The 16,178-nt window shown below is 46.3% G+C and overlaps 1 protein-coding gene across 1 annotated transcript in view; it reads right to left on the bottom strand.

The window, feature by feature from the left end:
• The window catches only part of LOC126537983 (phosducin-like protein), a 40,736-nt gene that overhangs the window by 15,151 nt on the left and 9,407 nt on the right, over positions 1–16,178 (bottom strand). Inside the window, exons 2-5 of the mRNA XM_050185099.3 lie at positions 10,723–10,848; positions 8,356–8,477; positions 4,376–4,481; positions 3,634–3,747 (exon numbers count right to left, since the gene is read on the bottom strand). Coding sequence (XP_050041056.2) covers positions 3,634–3,747; positions 4,376–4,481; positions 8,356–8,477; positions 10,723–10,848 — 468 coding nt within the window. The remainder of the gene's footprint in view (positions 1–3,633; positions 3,748–4,375; positions 4,482–8,355; positions 8,478–10,722; positions 10,849–16,178) is intronic.

Below are 16,178 nucleotides of genomic sequence, written 5' to 3'. Positions count from 1 at the left end.
TGCATATCGTATCGAATATTAGAAAAAATTGTTACAAAATTTAATGCTTGCAAATTTTAGTCAAGGAAACACGGTGCTGCACATACTCATGAAACAAGAATGTAGTAAGCTATCAGTAAATTATGTACATGGAAATCATGATATACAGTACAGTCTGCTCTTTCTAAAGGAAACACCAAATTACTAGGCCAGCACTGATTAAAGCTCAGTTCCAGTATATGAAGGTCTGAGCGATATTTTTTTTTGGTATCAATAGAATTTCAGTTCAACAGAATCAGGTGTTCTTTTTGCTTTGAAACTAATAAACTAGTGACGTGCCGTTGTACTGAATACCAATGAGGTTCTTAGTTTGATAGTGTACCTGCATTTTGCAGCCATGTTTTATCTATTGCACAGAAAGCTTTGCTTTCCAGTTTCTCTCCGAATTACAGAAGGGCTGTCCCAATTTTACAGCAGGTGGGTTAATGCAAGGCAAAAATAGCACGACAGAGGAAAGGACCACATATCACGTGACTCAATCACCGTTCCGCGCGTAGCCGGCGCCGACAGTAAATTTGAGGAGGCACCGTGCACGCCATTTAATTGTCCGGCTTGGCGTTATTTGCAACCTGTCAAAAATTCTGAAATATGGAGGGTCACGGCAAGTTCGCGCGATGCTTGCGTTCCCTCCCCACTTTCCATACCCCTCGTTGATCAGCTGTCCACACAAATGCATGCAACCGGCCATGACGCTTTCGTGGCCTCTGTATAAATACAACACTATAGTCTAGTACGGGGCTGTACAAAAAGAGACCAATGTGCATGAACGAATGGCATCGAAAACTAAAGGCTGCCGTATGGTGTGTCTTAAGGATGGCGGCCGTGAACAGTTTTGTTGCTATCCCATGGATTAGCCTTCATCTGTGAGGTGGTTTGTCGATTTTTCAAGTGTCACGCAGCTGTTGCGAATAGACCTGCATCTATTCAGCCCGAAACCGTAAGCTTACTCGCCGACACCCAATGAAGCAGGGCCGATTAAGCCTAATTACCTAGGCAGTGTGGCCATTGTGGTAATGGGCCGCAAGCCGTCACAGAATGCTCACCACTAATATGTTCGTACAAGTGGCTCATCAGTGATCGGTCCCGAGATCACACGTATGGGTTGAACTGACGGCTTTGAAGCAGCATGAAGTTTGTCACCGCATATTCAACACAGACCACATGCCTATTGGCAGCTAATCAGCCCGATCGTCACACATGCTTTCTCACTTCATGAAATATGTGCTGCTATGTTGCCATTACCTCTGTATGCATCGCGTTATCAATTGAACCGGTCCTGTCAACCTGGATGAATCTTGTACCGACAAAGGCGGTCACGGCCGACTTGGCACCATTCTGCATTTGGGTGCCGTGTGCGATCACACATCGGGCCGACATTGGGGAGTGCTCGTAGTGACAAAGTATGTCACCGCGTCAGCCGGGGTGCCCTGTCCTTGACTAGCTCCGTGTTTCTTTTGTGCCGAAAACGAAGTGAAGCGCTTGCATGGCCAGCATCGAGCATGAGGGGCTCCGCGGTGTACGCGACCTGTACCAATGCTTGGATCTCCACATCGAACTTATCAAATATTCGAAAAATCTAATAGCAGATATTCTATTTGTGCACAGAATTATTTGAACGATGACTAGTCGATTCAATTCGGTGACATATGAGTATTCGCACACACAGTTATGAGGGCCACGCACCATAGAGGAAGACTATGAATTAATTTTGACCAACTCCAGTTTTCTTACACCTAAATCCAAGCACATGTGCATTTTTAAATTTCACCGCCACCTAAGTGCAGCTGCCATGGCCAGGAATCTAAACAGTGACCTTGCTCTCAGCAGCAGACCATCACCAAGCCACTGATGGCTAGGCTGATGACTGATGGCTAGGCTCTGTAAGTAATAACACAGGGTTTCTCTCTCTCTTTGTCTCTCTCTCTCTCTCTATCTCTTTTCTGCAGCCTTTAGAGGGGCCCTGAAACAGTTTTTGAACATAATAAGAAAATGTTGCCAATCTGTAAAAGAGGCTCCGGTGAACATGCAATCCAGTTAATATTGCAGTGCATGCAGCAGGGAATTTAGAAACTCGTGTCAAAACTGTGACAAACTGCTTGCACTTGCCTCCACAATGTCGTCATGCTGCATCACCACAAACAGCGATGCCCATCAACAGCATTTCGTGATTGCAAGAATGTTTGCAGTAATGCTATTATTGGTAGTTTTAAACACATAAAAGCTATATACTGGGTGGGCGAAGTACTTGAGGACTCGGCTTCGAATCATCATAGACATTAACATTCTCATTCCATCTTTCTAGGCACTTCATCTTCTAGACTAGTGTAGACTTCATCTTCCACAAACTCTCTGTCACCTGTCTAGCATATTTACTCAAGGATATCGGCTTCCACCTGGCCACGTGAGATGAATCCATACGCAGTCCTAGTTGCCTTATACACCGACCACAGCGACTTCCAAAATTTCTACCTTTGTGAATATTACCAAAGGTTTTGTTTTTGGGGTAAGACAAAAGGTTTATGTCCAATTATTACGTAAGAAAAAAATAATTAGGGGAGAGATAAGAGAGAAATAAAAGCTGCCAAAGATCAAACGCCATTTAGGCAGCTGTGTTTTTCCAGCAGCTGGAGGCCATGATGAGCGAGAACTCTGAATAGCTAATCATGGGCATCGTAGAGCAGCCTCAAGAGGTAGATTCAGCTGCCAAGCTTTCTGTGCACGATGTCATCAGGTGCCACTTCTAAGTAATTGATTTCCTTGCTCCCACAGGGCCTGCACCAAATAAGAGTGGGCACCCATGAACTTGTGCAGCCACATCAGCCTTCATGTGGCATCCTAATTCTGAATATAAACATGTCACGACGCTATGTATGCAGGGCGTCACTTAGAGAGAGAGTAAGAAATGCCACAGAGTCCTAAATACTCGCTAGAGGTAATTACTGTGGAAGCCCTACCCCACGTGAATACGCACTATCTGATCTGAACATGCGGCTGTCTTTTAAGCAGAATTCAGTCAATAAACGAGCTTCAAGGTGGTTTTATCCAAATGCTGTAGAAACACAAGAAACGGTGTAAAACATTCGGAAAGAACATGTCGATTCTTGCCTGACATATTGTTGTGATTCAGGAAGTCATCATTATGCCCCCAAATACTTTGGGCATACGGTATGTCGATGATCTTAAAAATACACAAAAAGCACTTCCTCTTTGCACTGCCGGCCTACTCCGTGTCGCCTCAGAGATAGCATTAACGTGCTGTGTAGCATAGCCTACTGCGGCCACCCCAGGGTGCCGCGACAAGCCCTCTCACCGCTGAGACACTAAACTTTTGGGCGGAGCTTTGCCTCCTTGGCCTGTCCCCTGTGTAGCTTACCGCACACTAGTGGAGAAGAAAAGAAAGAGAAAGCCACTCATTGGTGCGATGTCCACGTCTAACAACCCTGCTTATACTTGAAGGATTTGTGAGGCGACGTCCTTTAATAGTGAGGTCATTCTATGATTACAGAAAAGTGTTTCGGGGCTCCTTTAACATTTCACTCAGTAGGATAAGGCCCCACGGTATAACCTGTCCGCAAGTGCAGAAGACGTCCTTACAAAATGCCGGCTCATGCCAGCCGCAGAGGCCTCGACAGTGCAGAACTTGACCTGTGGGTACTCCTCCGCCAGGCACTGCAGGCAGCCATTCATTGCTTCGCAGCCGGGCATGCCCTGTGAATATCAATGCAGTCATTTGGATGTCATTTATCCAAATCATATATCATTATCATGTTATATATCATATATCATGATATATCATATATCATTATCATGTTATAATCATATATCATGATATAATCATAAATGATAATATCATTTATCATTTATGTGGATATCAGGTAGTCAATTGGAAAAGCAAGCGGGTAGCCATCTAAGAAAAAAGCACCAGCAAGCAGTGCCACCTCAAAAGAAGCAGAAGGTTCAAATGAACAAAACACTAGAAAATTCTATTGTTTTGCACTAAGAAGTATATTCCTGTCATTGAAACAATAACAAGTGCTCTTACATACAGACAACTTTTTTTAGTACAACCAGCATAAAGAATTTTCGGAAAGGGAAGCATGACAGATTGGGCTAGTTGTGACTTCCCACGGCGATTGGATACAATGCAAATGGAAGACATGGGACTCGGAAAGATGCGACAAAAACAACTACTGTGCGAATACCCTTGTCACATCGTTCAGCGTCCTGGGTCTTCCATTAAAGGTGTACCCAAGCACCAAAGAAAGGGAATCCTTGGGTTTAAGTTTATTCTATTACAAAGTCGCTGCATACGTTGGATTGTACTGAAACAAACTACCTGAGCATAAATGTGCACGATGACGGTGACGCCAGACTTTTCCCGGTCCACAGCATCCAGGAATGCTTGGCCGTTCTCGAGACGAACTAAGTGGCCAAACTTCGGCCTGCATAAAATGCACCACAGCTCAGATTCACAATGCTTCTCTCACGTAAAGCATACTCTTGTCGTCGTCACTGCAATAATGATCCCAACATGAATGTCAAACGATATTATGAGTCACGGCCACCCAAGCACCAGCTAACTGGGAGACGCCCTAACATAATAGGCTCTAACTTAATTAATAGCCTGTGCCCAGCTTCTCTCCAAAGACCACATTAGGAACCAAATGCAATGAAATCTTGCCCACTATAAAGACCTTTTTCCTCAGTGTATGCCAACCTCCATTTTTATTCTGAACTCTGAAAGCATATTTTGAGCTTACTGCTGTTCCAGCCTGGCTTAAACTTGGAGTGTGTTTTCACAAGCAAGATCACATTTTTCGGCTTACATTGTTCAATTAACTGCTGTGCAACGCTGCGTGCATGCTTTGTCGACACCATTGGTTGCTGACAGGCAGTAAAACCAGTCCATGACTCTTCAGTACCCATGCAACAATGGTACTTAATCTTCTCTAAGCAAACCAGGCAAGCAAAAATGGGAAGTGTTTTGTTGAATAATGCCCACCTTCTGAGTGAAATGAAGCACCAGCAAACACAGAACCATCTTATGAAGTAATTAGAATAAAAACGCAGGCCACTGTAAGGTGCAGAAGACCAAAGGCAAAATTTATGCTGTAAAACCCAGTGGATATGCCACAGAAAGCCTGAAACTGGACAAAATTCCACCATTATCACCCCCGAGATGGAAGTGACAAAAATCGGAATGCTGTCGACCCACTCTACCACGTCCGCTTTGTTGCTGCACCACATGTAGTATGTATGTGGTCTGTGTTTGCAGTTCTTTTCATATCTTAACAACAAAGCGTGAGGCACTGGCACTGCAAGTTCTGTAAACAAATATACAGAGCCTACTGTGCATTACAGTACATCATTGGGAGGGCAAGGCAGGTTTTAAGGCGAAAGAAAGGCTCATGCTGAAGTTTGTGTCAGCAGACGTGACTGCCAGAGTGTGGAACGGGGGGGCGGACTGGGGGTAAGTTGACGTGCATCTCAGCCACGGTGGCACATGGCTGTAAGCGCAGCTGAGCACGTACACAGCCGCGCACCCTGTTTTAGAGGTAATCTGCCGCATGTGCAAAGAGTGGGCGTGCCGAGACGGCGTGGCATCATGTAAGCTGTCTTCCAGCGCATTTAGTATTAGAGGTTGCATAATATCGGTTTTCAGTGACCCATTGGAGAGAGAGAACGACGAAGCCTTCACTCCCCGCTGCCGGCACTTTTCCTAACAGGGTCATCCCAGTGCTGGCGATGCTATCAGCTGCGGGGCCGGAGTGCACGCAAAAGCGTGGCTAGCTTCGTTTAATTCGTACCGCCAAGAAGATGTCGTCAACATACGTGGCATGAAACTGTATTATTCGTCGCTGACTCACAAATTTATCAAAATGAATTATATTCTCATTCAAATTTGCTTTTCTTTGACTGCCCGATAATTAGGAAGACTCAACGACCCTTTTGCATGTAATAAAAATCGATCGGTGGCTGTACTTATTTGCATAATAAGTCGAATTCCAATAGAGTGAAATTTCAATAGAACGAAGCAAACTGCAGATTTTACCAACTTCGATATATCAAGGTTTACCTTTTGTCAAAGTGTTGCTGTACACAGACGAACCGCATTTATAGAAAGTCATACTTGCAGCAGAAGGGTTCAGTAAATTGTACCTTTCAATAAATTGTGCTTTCCATGCAACAGAATGCAAATAATTGTATTTACATTTCCCTGTAACAGCCTCTCTGGCTAATATACTGTGAACCAGCGTCCTAATAAGACTTCAGTAGAAATGTGCGAGTGAAGAATACCCAAACTGAACCAATCAGACACAACCTATGCAGCCACAGATGTTAGAGAAGCATGAACATAGCACCACCGCCATGATACAAACCTCAATTTTTTTACGGTACTGTAAGATATCTCTGATCCTCTCCCTTCCTTCTTTCGAATGTAAATATTTTTTGCACGCACAAATGTCTCAGCTACTTAGATGACAGACTGCTCTAAAAAAAAGAAAGATCCTAGGAATGTGACTGAAGTATTCTTGGATGCGTAAGGACCACAAAAACCTCATCGTGATTTTTGAAGGTGACCGGCCTATACGACCCCCTGTGATTGCGTCAGACAAGGTTGCTCCACGGGAGGGTGCACGTCGACTAACCCTTTTTCGTATTGTTCTCGCCTTCTTCCCCAAGCGTAGGGTAGTGAAGCAGGCCTGACCGTGTTTAACCTCCCTGCTCCACCCTCCTTGTCCCTTACCACCAGCAAAGCCAAAACTATTGGTTGCAGCAGCAGCTTTGATTTTCTCCTGACAATGCGAGAACAGCACACATGCCAGTCGCCCGAAAATTTTAGCCATACACATCAAACGCTCTACAGCATCTGAAATAAACATAAAATATCACATGCCTGGTGCGAGTCCTCAGCCTGTGTGATGCATGCAGTTCAACATTCAACTCCTAAACACATGAATTATAACAATATGAGGCCACTGCCACATAAAGCCGATGAAAAAAAACAACAACAAGCAGTCATGTTCCAATAGAAATGAAAGCACTGTAGCTCATTAAAGGTCATTAATAAGTTCAATGTTCGGAGATAACATGCTTGTGTGGAAGGTGACAAACACAAATTAAAAATTAAATTATGGGGTTTTACGTGCCAAAACCACTTTCTGATTACAAGGCACGTCGTAGTGGAGGACTCCGGAAATTTCGACCACCTGGGGTTCTTTAACGTGCACCTAAATCTAAGTACACGGGTGTTTTCGCATTTCGCCCCCATCGAAATGTGGCTGCCGTGGCCAGAATTTGATCCCGCGACCTCGTGCTCAGCAGCCGAACACCATAGCCACTGAGCAACCATGGTGGGTGGGTGACAAACACAAGCTGATAACATTATTAAATAAACTCCCTAAATGTCCCCTATTGCTTAGATGCAATATAGATGCTTGCTCAAACCCACATGCTCATGCACGCATACATCCAAGGCTGTGATAACATGTAGGATCAGTTAAGCAACGAAGGGCCAGTGATTAAATAAACTTACCTAGTATTGCGTTTTAACGGCCAAGAGGTGTAAACTGGTCTACAAAGGACACTGTAGTGAAAAGCTCCAGATTAATTTGCACCACCTAGAGTTCTTTACCATCGCCACGATCATCAACCTACCTATCTTTGTGTCCACTGCAGAACGAAGGCCTTTCCCAGCAATCTCCAATTAGCCGTTTTGCACCAGCTGACCCCATCTTATGCCAACAAATTTCCTAATCTCGTCACTCAACCTAATTCTCTGCTGTCCTCAACTGTGCTTCCCTCCAATTGGCACCCATTCTGCAACTCTAATAGACCACCGGTAACCTGCTCTACACATTAACGGCCTGCCAAGCTCCTTTTTTTTCCCTCTTAATGTCAACTGGAATAGCGACTATCCCCGTTCGCTCTTTAATCGACACCACTGTCACCCTGTCTATTAACATTACCCTTAACACTTTCCTCGTTCTTTAACGTGCACCTAAACCTGACTCGTGTTCACATAGGAATGCTGCCCTCGTGCCCGGGAGTCGACTCCACGGCCTCCTCCTCAGCAACAGAATGCCATAACAATTGAGCCACCATGGCGTGTGAAAGCTCAGCCACGAAGAAGGACCATGAAATCACAGTATCTTTTACTCGACGCCTTATCTTTCTTTTTGAGTTGGTTCTTCTGTTTGGAGATGCAAGGTGGCAAAGAACACCTGGGAACACAATGCACAGAGAAGGACAAAAAAACAAAGAGAAGAGACACGTGGGCACAAGCACCCAGCAAGCACTGAAAAAGTGCGTCACCTGGCATTTATCTCGGCCATCATCTCCTCCATCCGTTTGCGCATGTACTCGCGCAGGAAGTCGTCGTCCTCTTCCTGTGGCACTTCCTCTTCCTTCTTTGACTTTGACTTCTCAGCATCAAGCTGCATGTGGCCGGGAATAAAGGTCACCGCAAGCCATTGCCACTGCTCGATACTGTAACAAGACCTACACTGCCTACTTGGAGCAGCTGTAAGAAATTAGACCGCTGCATGCAATGACCTCAATGACATACAATGAAGAAGAATCTGAACATATTAACATTATTGCATTATTAGTTATTCAGTGCAATTCATGTTCTGCGAGTGTCCACGTTTCCTATGCACTGCAAGAATTAAGTACTAATGTTTCACTCAGTAATACACACTGCTTAGCTAGTCATTCAACACCTGGCAACATGAAGAGTGCTAATACAAACGTCCATTAGAGAAGACCGCTTTACTAACAACTTTACTAGAAGTAGACCCAGTTAAACTGGAAATACAATATGTATACAAAATAGGCTTCGAGCAAAATAACAAGACACCTGGTGCAATAACCCAACTCTTGTCTTTAACTAGCAACACCAAATGATACACGGGCAATGTGAAGCGTGTTAGCACAAATTTCCAAAAGATAACAGAAGCATACATAGTTATCGGGGAACACTGAATTTCCTAGTAAATTGCTACTAATAATTCTTGGTCTAATACGCAACTTCTGTTTTGAACTGGCAGCACTAAATGCTGTATGGAAGGCTACTGCTTACCCACACGCTTTCGTTTGGCTCAGTAATGATTACAAGTATACGAAAAGGGTTATGCTTTGTGACATCACACATACAGGTACGAGCATCGGTGCACTTTCATTTGAACTGATGCAACTGCTTTATAACTGAACAAGTGTGGTTTGCATAATTAGCATGCCAGTTACTTCGCCAGGCGACACCAACATTTTGAAATATTTACCTGGCTATTTGGCACAACAAATTGACAGAATGATAGACTGAAACCTTGTCTGATGAAACAGCACTTACAAAAATTTGCGCTGTGTCAGGATATCTTGTGCGCTGCTCCCTGCAAACTGTGTTCCTAACTTTTAAATAGTATGTACTTGTTTACAATACAGTTAGTAACAAGTTGTGTGGCATCTTCTCTTCCACTCCAAGCAGCCATCCATTGCATGTCGCAACGAGGCAAAAGTCTTACCTCCCTCACATATCCTCCTCCACAAGCACCTGTGGGTGCTGCATAATCCTGGAAGTCAGGCGGAGGAGCCGTGTTTTACATTGTGCATCAATTTCAAAGAGCGTTAACGGTGACATTTTATTTTCAAATTCAATACTAAAAAAGACTGTTTTTGCAAGCTTCTTATGATGCATCTACTCCTATTTCAAATGTAAAATTGTGCTGTCCGAAACTGTGCAAAATTAGGCTTTTTATGTGTTGCACAATTTCATTGCTAAATGCACCTTTTAGGTAATACCCTAAGATACAGTTAATGTATAACTTCACGAGTAAAGGCCAGCTGCAATAAAATTTTAGGTCATGTAAATAGCCTAGATTCAATTTATAGGTGACGTAAATAGCCTACTTTCAGATAAAATAAAGATACAGCAGCCTCCTTGCAAAATTTCACGTTTGACAAATGTATGATAGTTTCAGCAAGAAAAGCTAGTAAAAATAGATGTCTTTGACACCGAAACTCCAGAAAATGTCACCATTACCAGTCGCCAGAAATGATGCAGAACTCGGAACACTGAAGACCAGTGCAATACCTGGGCATGAACTCCCAGATTTGGTGGCGCCCATGGCGTGCCGTAAATCTTGGAGGCCACGATTGGCAACTGCACGATATATGTAGAGCACCATCTGCCTGTGTGCTACTTAAAGGCTGTTAATAAGAAAGTTAGATAATTACCAGCCCTGCAGCTATGCCAACATTGCTTTTAATAGTTATATACTACTGATTTATAACCCATTCAGCCAAAGTGAAGTTTTGCTGCACTTGGCCTTTAAGCACAATTTTTGTTTCCCTCTCTCTGTCATTGTCTCTCTTATTCTCATTAACATGTGTTTTGTGCATACAGTGGTATATTTTCCATTTATCGTCTGATAAAGGCATGGTATATCTTTATTTGACTATTAAGTCTATGTTGTTTGCTACCCTCTGACAGAAGGCCTTGAAATAATGAATAATAATGAAATTAAACATAAACGGAAAATAATAATGAAATAATATTAATAAAAAGCAGAATTTCTGGGCAATATTGCTCTGTCTCTCCCTCAGACCAACTCTGTTTTCGTGCGTGCTGCTCCACAATGGATTCAAGCCGTCTTTGAGCCCAAGCCATGAGCAGGAGGCACCCACCTCGGAGCGGCAGGTGAGTGACAGCTTCTTGATGAGCTGCAGCCGCTCCCGTTCCTGTTCCTCTCGCCGCTCGTTCTGCAGCTGCTGATAGCGCTGCCAGTCCTTCAGCACACCTTTGGGTCCCGTCTGCAAGGTCAAATGGGAACTGTTGGCCTCCCCAATAGGGTTTCTGCCACAAAAGCTAAAAAGAGTGACGTAAACAAACTCAATGCCACAATGCACCTTCACACTGCTCGGAGTAGGCCCTCCACTTGTTTACACTCAGAGGAAGAAGCGTTAAGGAGAGGAGGAGGAAGCACATTCAAGGAGTACTAACACAAAATGTTTATTTCTATGTCCCCACCCTTTCTTTTGTTGCTATCTAAGGTAGCTGTGGAATCAATAAATTACAGCACGATCGAAGCATCAATTCGTTAACAGTGCCACAAATAATTACTTACAGTGCATGTCATGTGACCCGTTCAAAACATGCATCAAGTGCAATGCAGCTTCAGGTGTATGTAAATAAAGGAGACTTATTCAACTCACTGAAAGTGGAGGTTGTGCCCACATGGTATCACAAACAACGCAAGAATGCACCAGTCAACTTGGTGCAGCAGTTGAAAGCCATACAGTGGCCATGTTGCCAAAAGCTGCCAAATTGGCCATTACAATCCTTTTTTTCTGAGAAACTTGTGGGAACTCACTCTCGCCTCTTGTCCCATCGAGTGTTAAACGAACTGGACCTTTAGCAGCACAGCCATAGTGTACAAGTATGTGTCAATGGTATCTGGTACGAGACCACCACATGAGCTTTCAGTGACCTGGATGGTCTCCTTTCGTTCCCATCTGAAGCCGTGTTGCACTTCGTGCACATATTGAACTGGTTGCATTAATAAGGTAATATAATACACAATATTTTTCCACCAGTATTCCTTTAAATATATATATATATATTGTGACGCTCTTAGGTGAATAGTGGGTTCACGAATGTGACGCGCTTAGGTGCATAGTGGGTTCACGCCTCAACAAACAGTATGCGGGGGCACCGAAGGGTAGTGAACGAGGACGACGACGTGTGGCTGGCTGGCTGAATCTCGACAGGCGCTCAGTTGACCAAGGCCATCGCTTCTAACTCTACCCGGCTTCAAAGTAACGCCTTTTGTGGGCGTAACAGAGTGGTGGAGGTGCTGGGTACGACAGAACGTACCACGGAGTCGCAACATCTAGAACTTCGCCGGAGCCGTCGTCTTGCCGGTCTCTTGCCAACGACCTTCCCTATGGCTCAGGACGGAGGTGGACAAATGCCAGCTATAGTTTCACCTTCTCAAAGGTCAGCGCCAGTTGGACCTTTGCGGCACTACATGGAACCACGCTCGTTCGCGGGAAAAGTGGGCGAAGACGTCGACGAGTGGCTGATGCACTACGCAAGGGTGAGCCGCTACAACCGCTGGGATTCTGTCACTCAGCTTGAATATGTTGCACTCTTTCTGAGTGAGACAGCGCTGATGTGGTATGAAAACCACGAAGACTCCCTAACAACGTGGGAGCACTTTGTCGAGGAAATTAAGAAGTGTTTTGGCGACACCCACGCCAAACAGAAACGCGCCGAGAGAACACTTGCTCAAAGAGCTCAAGCTCCTGGAGAAACATGCACTATATAGAGGAAATCCTCAAGCTGTGCAAAATCGTAAATCCGCAGATGTCCGAGGAAGACCGAGTCGGACATCTCCTCAAAGGAATTGCAGAAGATGTATACAATTTCCTCATAAGTCGGGAACACGTTGATTCCGTCTCAGATGTCGTACGTCATTGCCGTACGTTTGAGACGTTGAAAACACGTCGCATTGTGCCAAAGTTTGGACGCCTGGCGAATGTGACAACCATTGCCAGCGTTGATGAGAGCCCGTCTGCCGATCTTTCGTCTACTATACGGCAGATCGTGCGTGAAGAACTGCTGCGGCACCAGGAACTTGCGCGCGACGTCATACGACAACCTGACGCTTATTACCCGCAACACATGGCGCCTGCCGCACCCTGCGCTTGCTGGCAACCGGCGGTATGTGTCACAGACGTCAACCACAGAGGTGCTCCATGGCCACGTGAGGACACATTTACGCCCGAACACCGACCAGCAGAACACCCTCGCCCCAGCAGGTTTGCACGCAGACCGACCGTTCCTCCTGTGCAGCAGGCTCAGCCGCTCCGCTCTGCTACACAACCCCCCACGGCCGAGCGCTTCGAAGGGCAGTTCATCGATCGTCGTTTACCTGTGTGCTATAGCTGTGGCGACTTGGGTCACATTGCCAGGTACTGCAATCGCCGCCAACCACCGAGGTCCGACCGATCGACGATGTCTAGGCGGTACCGCGCTCCTCTGGGCGAAACATATTCGCCCTCGCACACATATTTAGAAAGCTTGCCTCACCACCACCCGGAGCCGCTACGGAACCGTTCTCCCGCATCCGATCGCAGCTTGACACCACCACCCGCTCCTCGTGTAAGCCGGTCGCCCTCTCCGCGGCGTCGATACCCGTCGCCACCTCCGGAAAACTAGCCAGCGCGGCCGTTGGAGGTGAGGTCGCTGGACAATCTTCGATATCGACAGAGATACCTCCAACCATTTGTATGTTTAAGAATAAGGTGTTTGTATTAATTGACGGGGTTTCATCCATGGCCTTAGTGGACACGGGAGCAACCGTTTCAGTGATGAGTCTTGCGTTTAAAAGCCTCCTAGGACGAAAGGTGATGTTTCGCTGGGACCGTGCCGATACGTTTCGCGGAGTGAGTGGGGAGTTGTTGTATCCTGTGGGCGTATGTAATGTAGACGTTGCCTTGGGTGGTCAAATATTTAACGCGGAGTTCGCTGTTCTACCTCATTCTACGCATGACGTAATCCTGGGTCTTGATTTTTTGAAACTGTGTGGTGCCACCGTCGACTGCAAAACGGGTGAAATCAGTGTAGGTACGAGCTTTGCTGCGGCGTTTATGGAAGCCCCACCGTATCGTGAAAGTGTGCTTTGTGTATCCAGGGATACAGTTGTGCCTCCGTTATCCGCAACGTGTGTTTCAGTCGCCTGTTTCCCCACCACCGACGGAACGTTTGACGCTACCGTGGAGCCCGTTCACCTGAGTTGCATCAAGAGGAATGTACTGATACCGTATTGCACGCTGTCAGTTGTTCAGGGACACACCAACTTATGGGCCGTAAACTGTTCGAGTGAACCTGCAATACTACCACAGGGTCTGAAACTTGCCGCCTACCATGAAGATCACGTGCTATCGCTCGCCATTCTTACAGAGGCCCTTGATTCTGCGGATGAGCGCCATTTCGCTAATGTCTGCCCTGCGGCGCACTCCTCATTTCTGACTATGGTAAACAAGTCGCTCAGCACTAAGCACCGTCACGAAGTGGCGAATATTCTGCTAAAACATGCCCGACTGTTTGACTTCTTCCAGCAAGAGGGACCACCATTGTTTCCTCCTTCTCGTATACACCATCGCATCGATACGGGATCTGCCCAACCGCTGCGACAGAAACCATACAGAGTCTCACCGTCGGAGCGCAAGGTGATCAATGACCAAGTCCACGAAATGCTAAATAAGAATGTAATCCAAGAATCCTGTAGTCCGTGGGCAGAGCCAGTGATCCTGGTTAGAAAGAAAGATGGTACATGGCGATTTTGTGTTGACTACCGCCGCCTCAACACCATCACTAAAAAGGACGTATATCCTCTTCCGCGTATTGATGATGCTATCGACTGCCTCTCATCAGCGTCTTACTTTTCGTCTGTTGACTTGAGGTCGGGGTACTGGCAGATTCCTATGCACGAGGCAGACAAGGAGAAAACGGCATTTGTAACACCAGATGGACTTTTTGAATTTAATGTGATGCCGTTCGGGCTCTGTAATGCGCCTGCAACTTTCGAGCGCTTCATGGACAACATCCTGCGTGGTTTGAAGTGGGAAGTATGCATGTGCTATCTAGATGATGTAGTGATTTTCGGGCGCACATTCAGTGAGCACAACGCACGTCTCGATCTTGTGCTAGACTGCTTGGACAAAGCGGGTTTGGTGCTCAACTCGAAGAAGTGTCATTTTGGAGAGCGCCAAACGCTCGTTCTGGGACACCTAGTGGATAAGGACGGTATACGGCCTGATCCAGCGAAGACTGCTACGGTGGAAGCCTTCAAGCAAACTCGCCATGTAAAAGAGCTACGCAGTTTCCTAGGGCTTTGCTCGTACTTCCGCCGGTTTATTCGTGGATTTGCCAACATCGCGTATCCGCTGACATGCCTCCTCCAGAAGGGCGTTCCCTTTGAGTGGACTCCTGAATGTGAAGCTAGTTTTCGTGAGCTGAAGTCTCGTCTGACGTCTCATCCCATTCTCCGACACTTCGATCATGCGGCTCCCACAGAAGTTCATACTGACGCTAGCGGTATTGGCATCGGCGCCGTCCTTATTCAACGCGTCGACACCAAAAAACACGTCGTCGCCTATGCGAGTCGTTCTTTAAGTAAGTCCGAGCGTAACTACACCGTTACAGAGCAAGAATGTCTTGCAGTTATTTTCGCAGTACAGCGCTTCCGGTCGTACCTGTACGGGCGCCCCTTCACTGTGGTGACAGACCATCATTCTCTCTGCTGGCTGGTTAATCTCCGTGATCCGTCGGGCCGGCTTGCGCGTTGGACACTCCGTTTACAGGAATATAACTTTACCGTTTCTTATAAAAGCGGCCGCCGACACGCCGACGCTGACTGCCTCTCGCGCATGCCGCTTCCAACGACGGACTGCGACGCGGACAACTTCGACTGCTATATCGCATCACTGGAGCCGGGATTTCCTGATATAAATACCTTCAAGGTCGAGCAACAAAAAGACAGAACTTTAGAACCACTGCTCATTACTGCAAGGCAATCAGCACCATCCACTCGTTTCTGTGTTCGTGATGGGGTTCTTTACAAAAAGAACTATTCTACTACAGGCCCACGATATCTTCTGGTGGTCCCGGAGAGTCTCCGTGTCTCCGTCTTGCGCGCTATGCATGACGATCCAACATCTGGACATTTGGGTTCTGCGCGAACTCTCTACCGCCTCCAAGAAAGGTTCTACTGGCCTAAAATGCGCCAGACGACCGCCCAGTATGTGTCCAGCTGCAGCGAGTGTCAACGTTATAAGCGTCCGACGAGTGCTCCTCCTGGTCAACTCCATCCAGTGCCACCCCCCAGCTCTCCCTTTGAGCAAGTTGGCATCGACCTCCTCGGTCCTTTCCCGCGTTCATCCGATGGGAATCGCTGGATTATCGTGTGTGCCGATCACTTGACACGCTACTGTGAGACAGCTGCAATACCATCGGCTACTGCAACCGAAGTGTGTATTTTTCTGCTGCGTTTTGTCATTCTCCGACATGGACCTCCCAGAGTCATCATCAGCGATCGTGGGCGGCAGTTCACTGCAGACGTGGTCGAAGAGATGCT

This window comes from Dermacentor andersoni, chromosome 4 (genome assembly GCF_023375885.2).
Source record: "Dermacentor andersoni chromosome 4, qqDerAnde1_hic_scaffold, whole genome shotgun sequence".
NCBI lineage: Eukaryota > Metazoa > Arthropoda > Arachnida > Ixodida > Ixodidae > Dermacentor > Dermacentor andersoni.
This window is presented reverse-complemented; position numbering and strand designations above follow the sequence as displayed.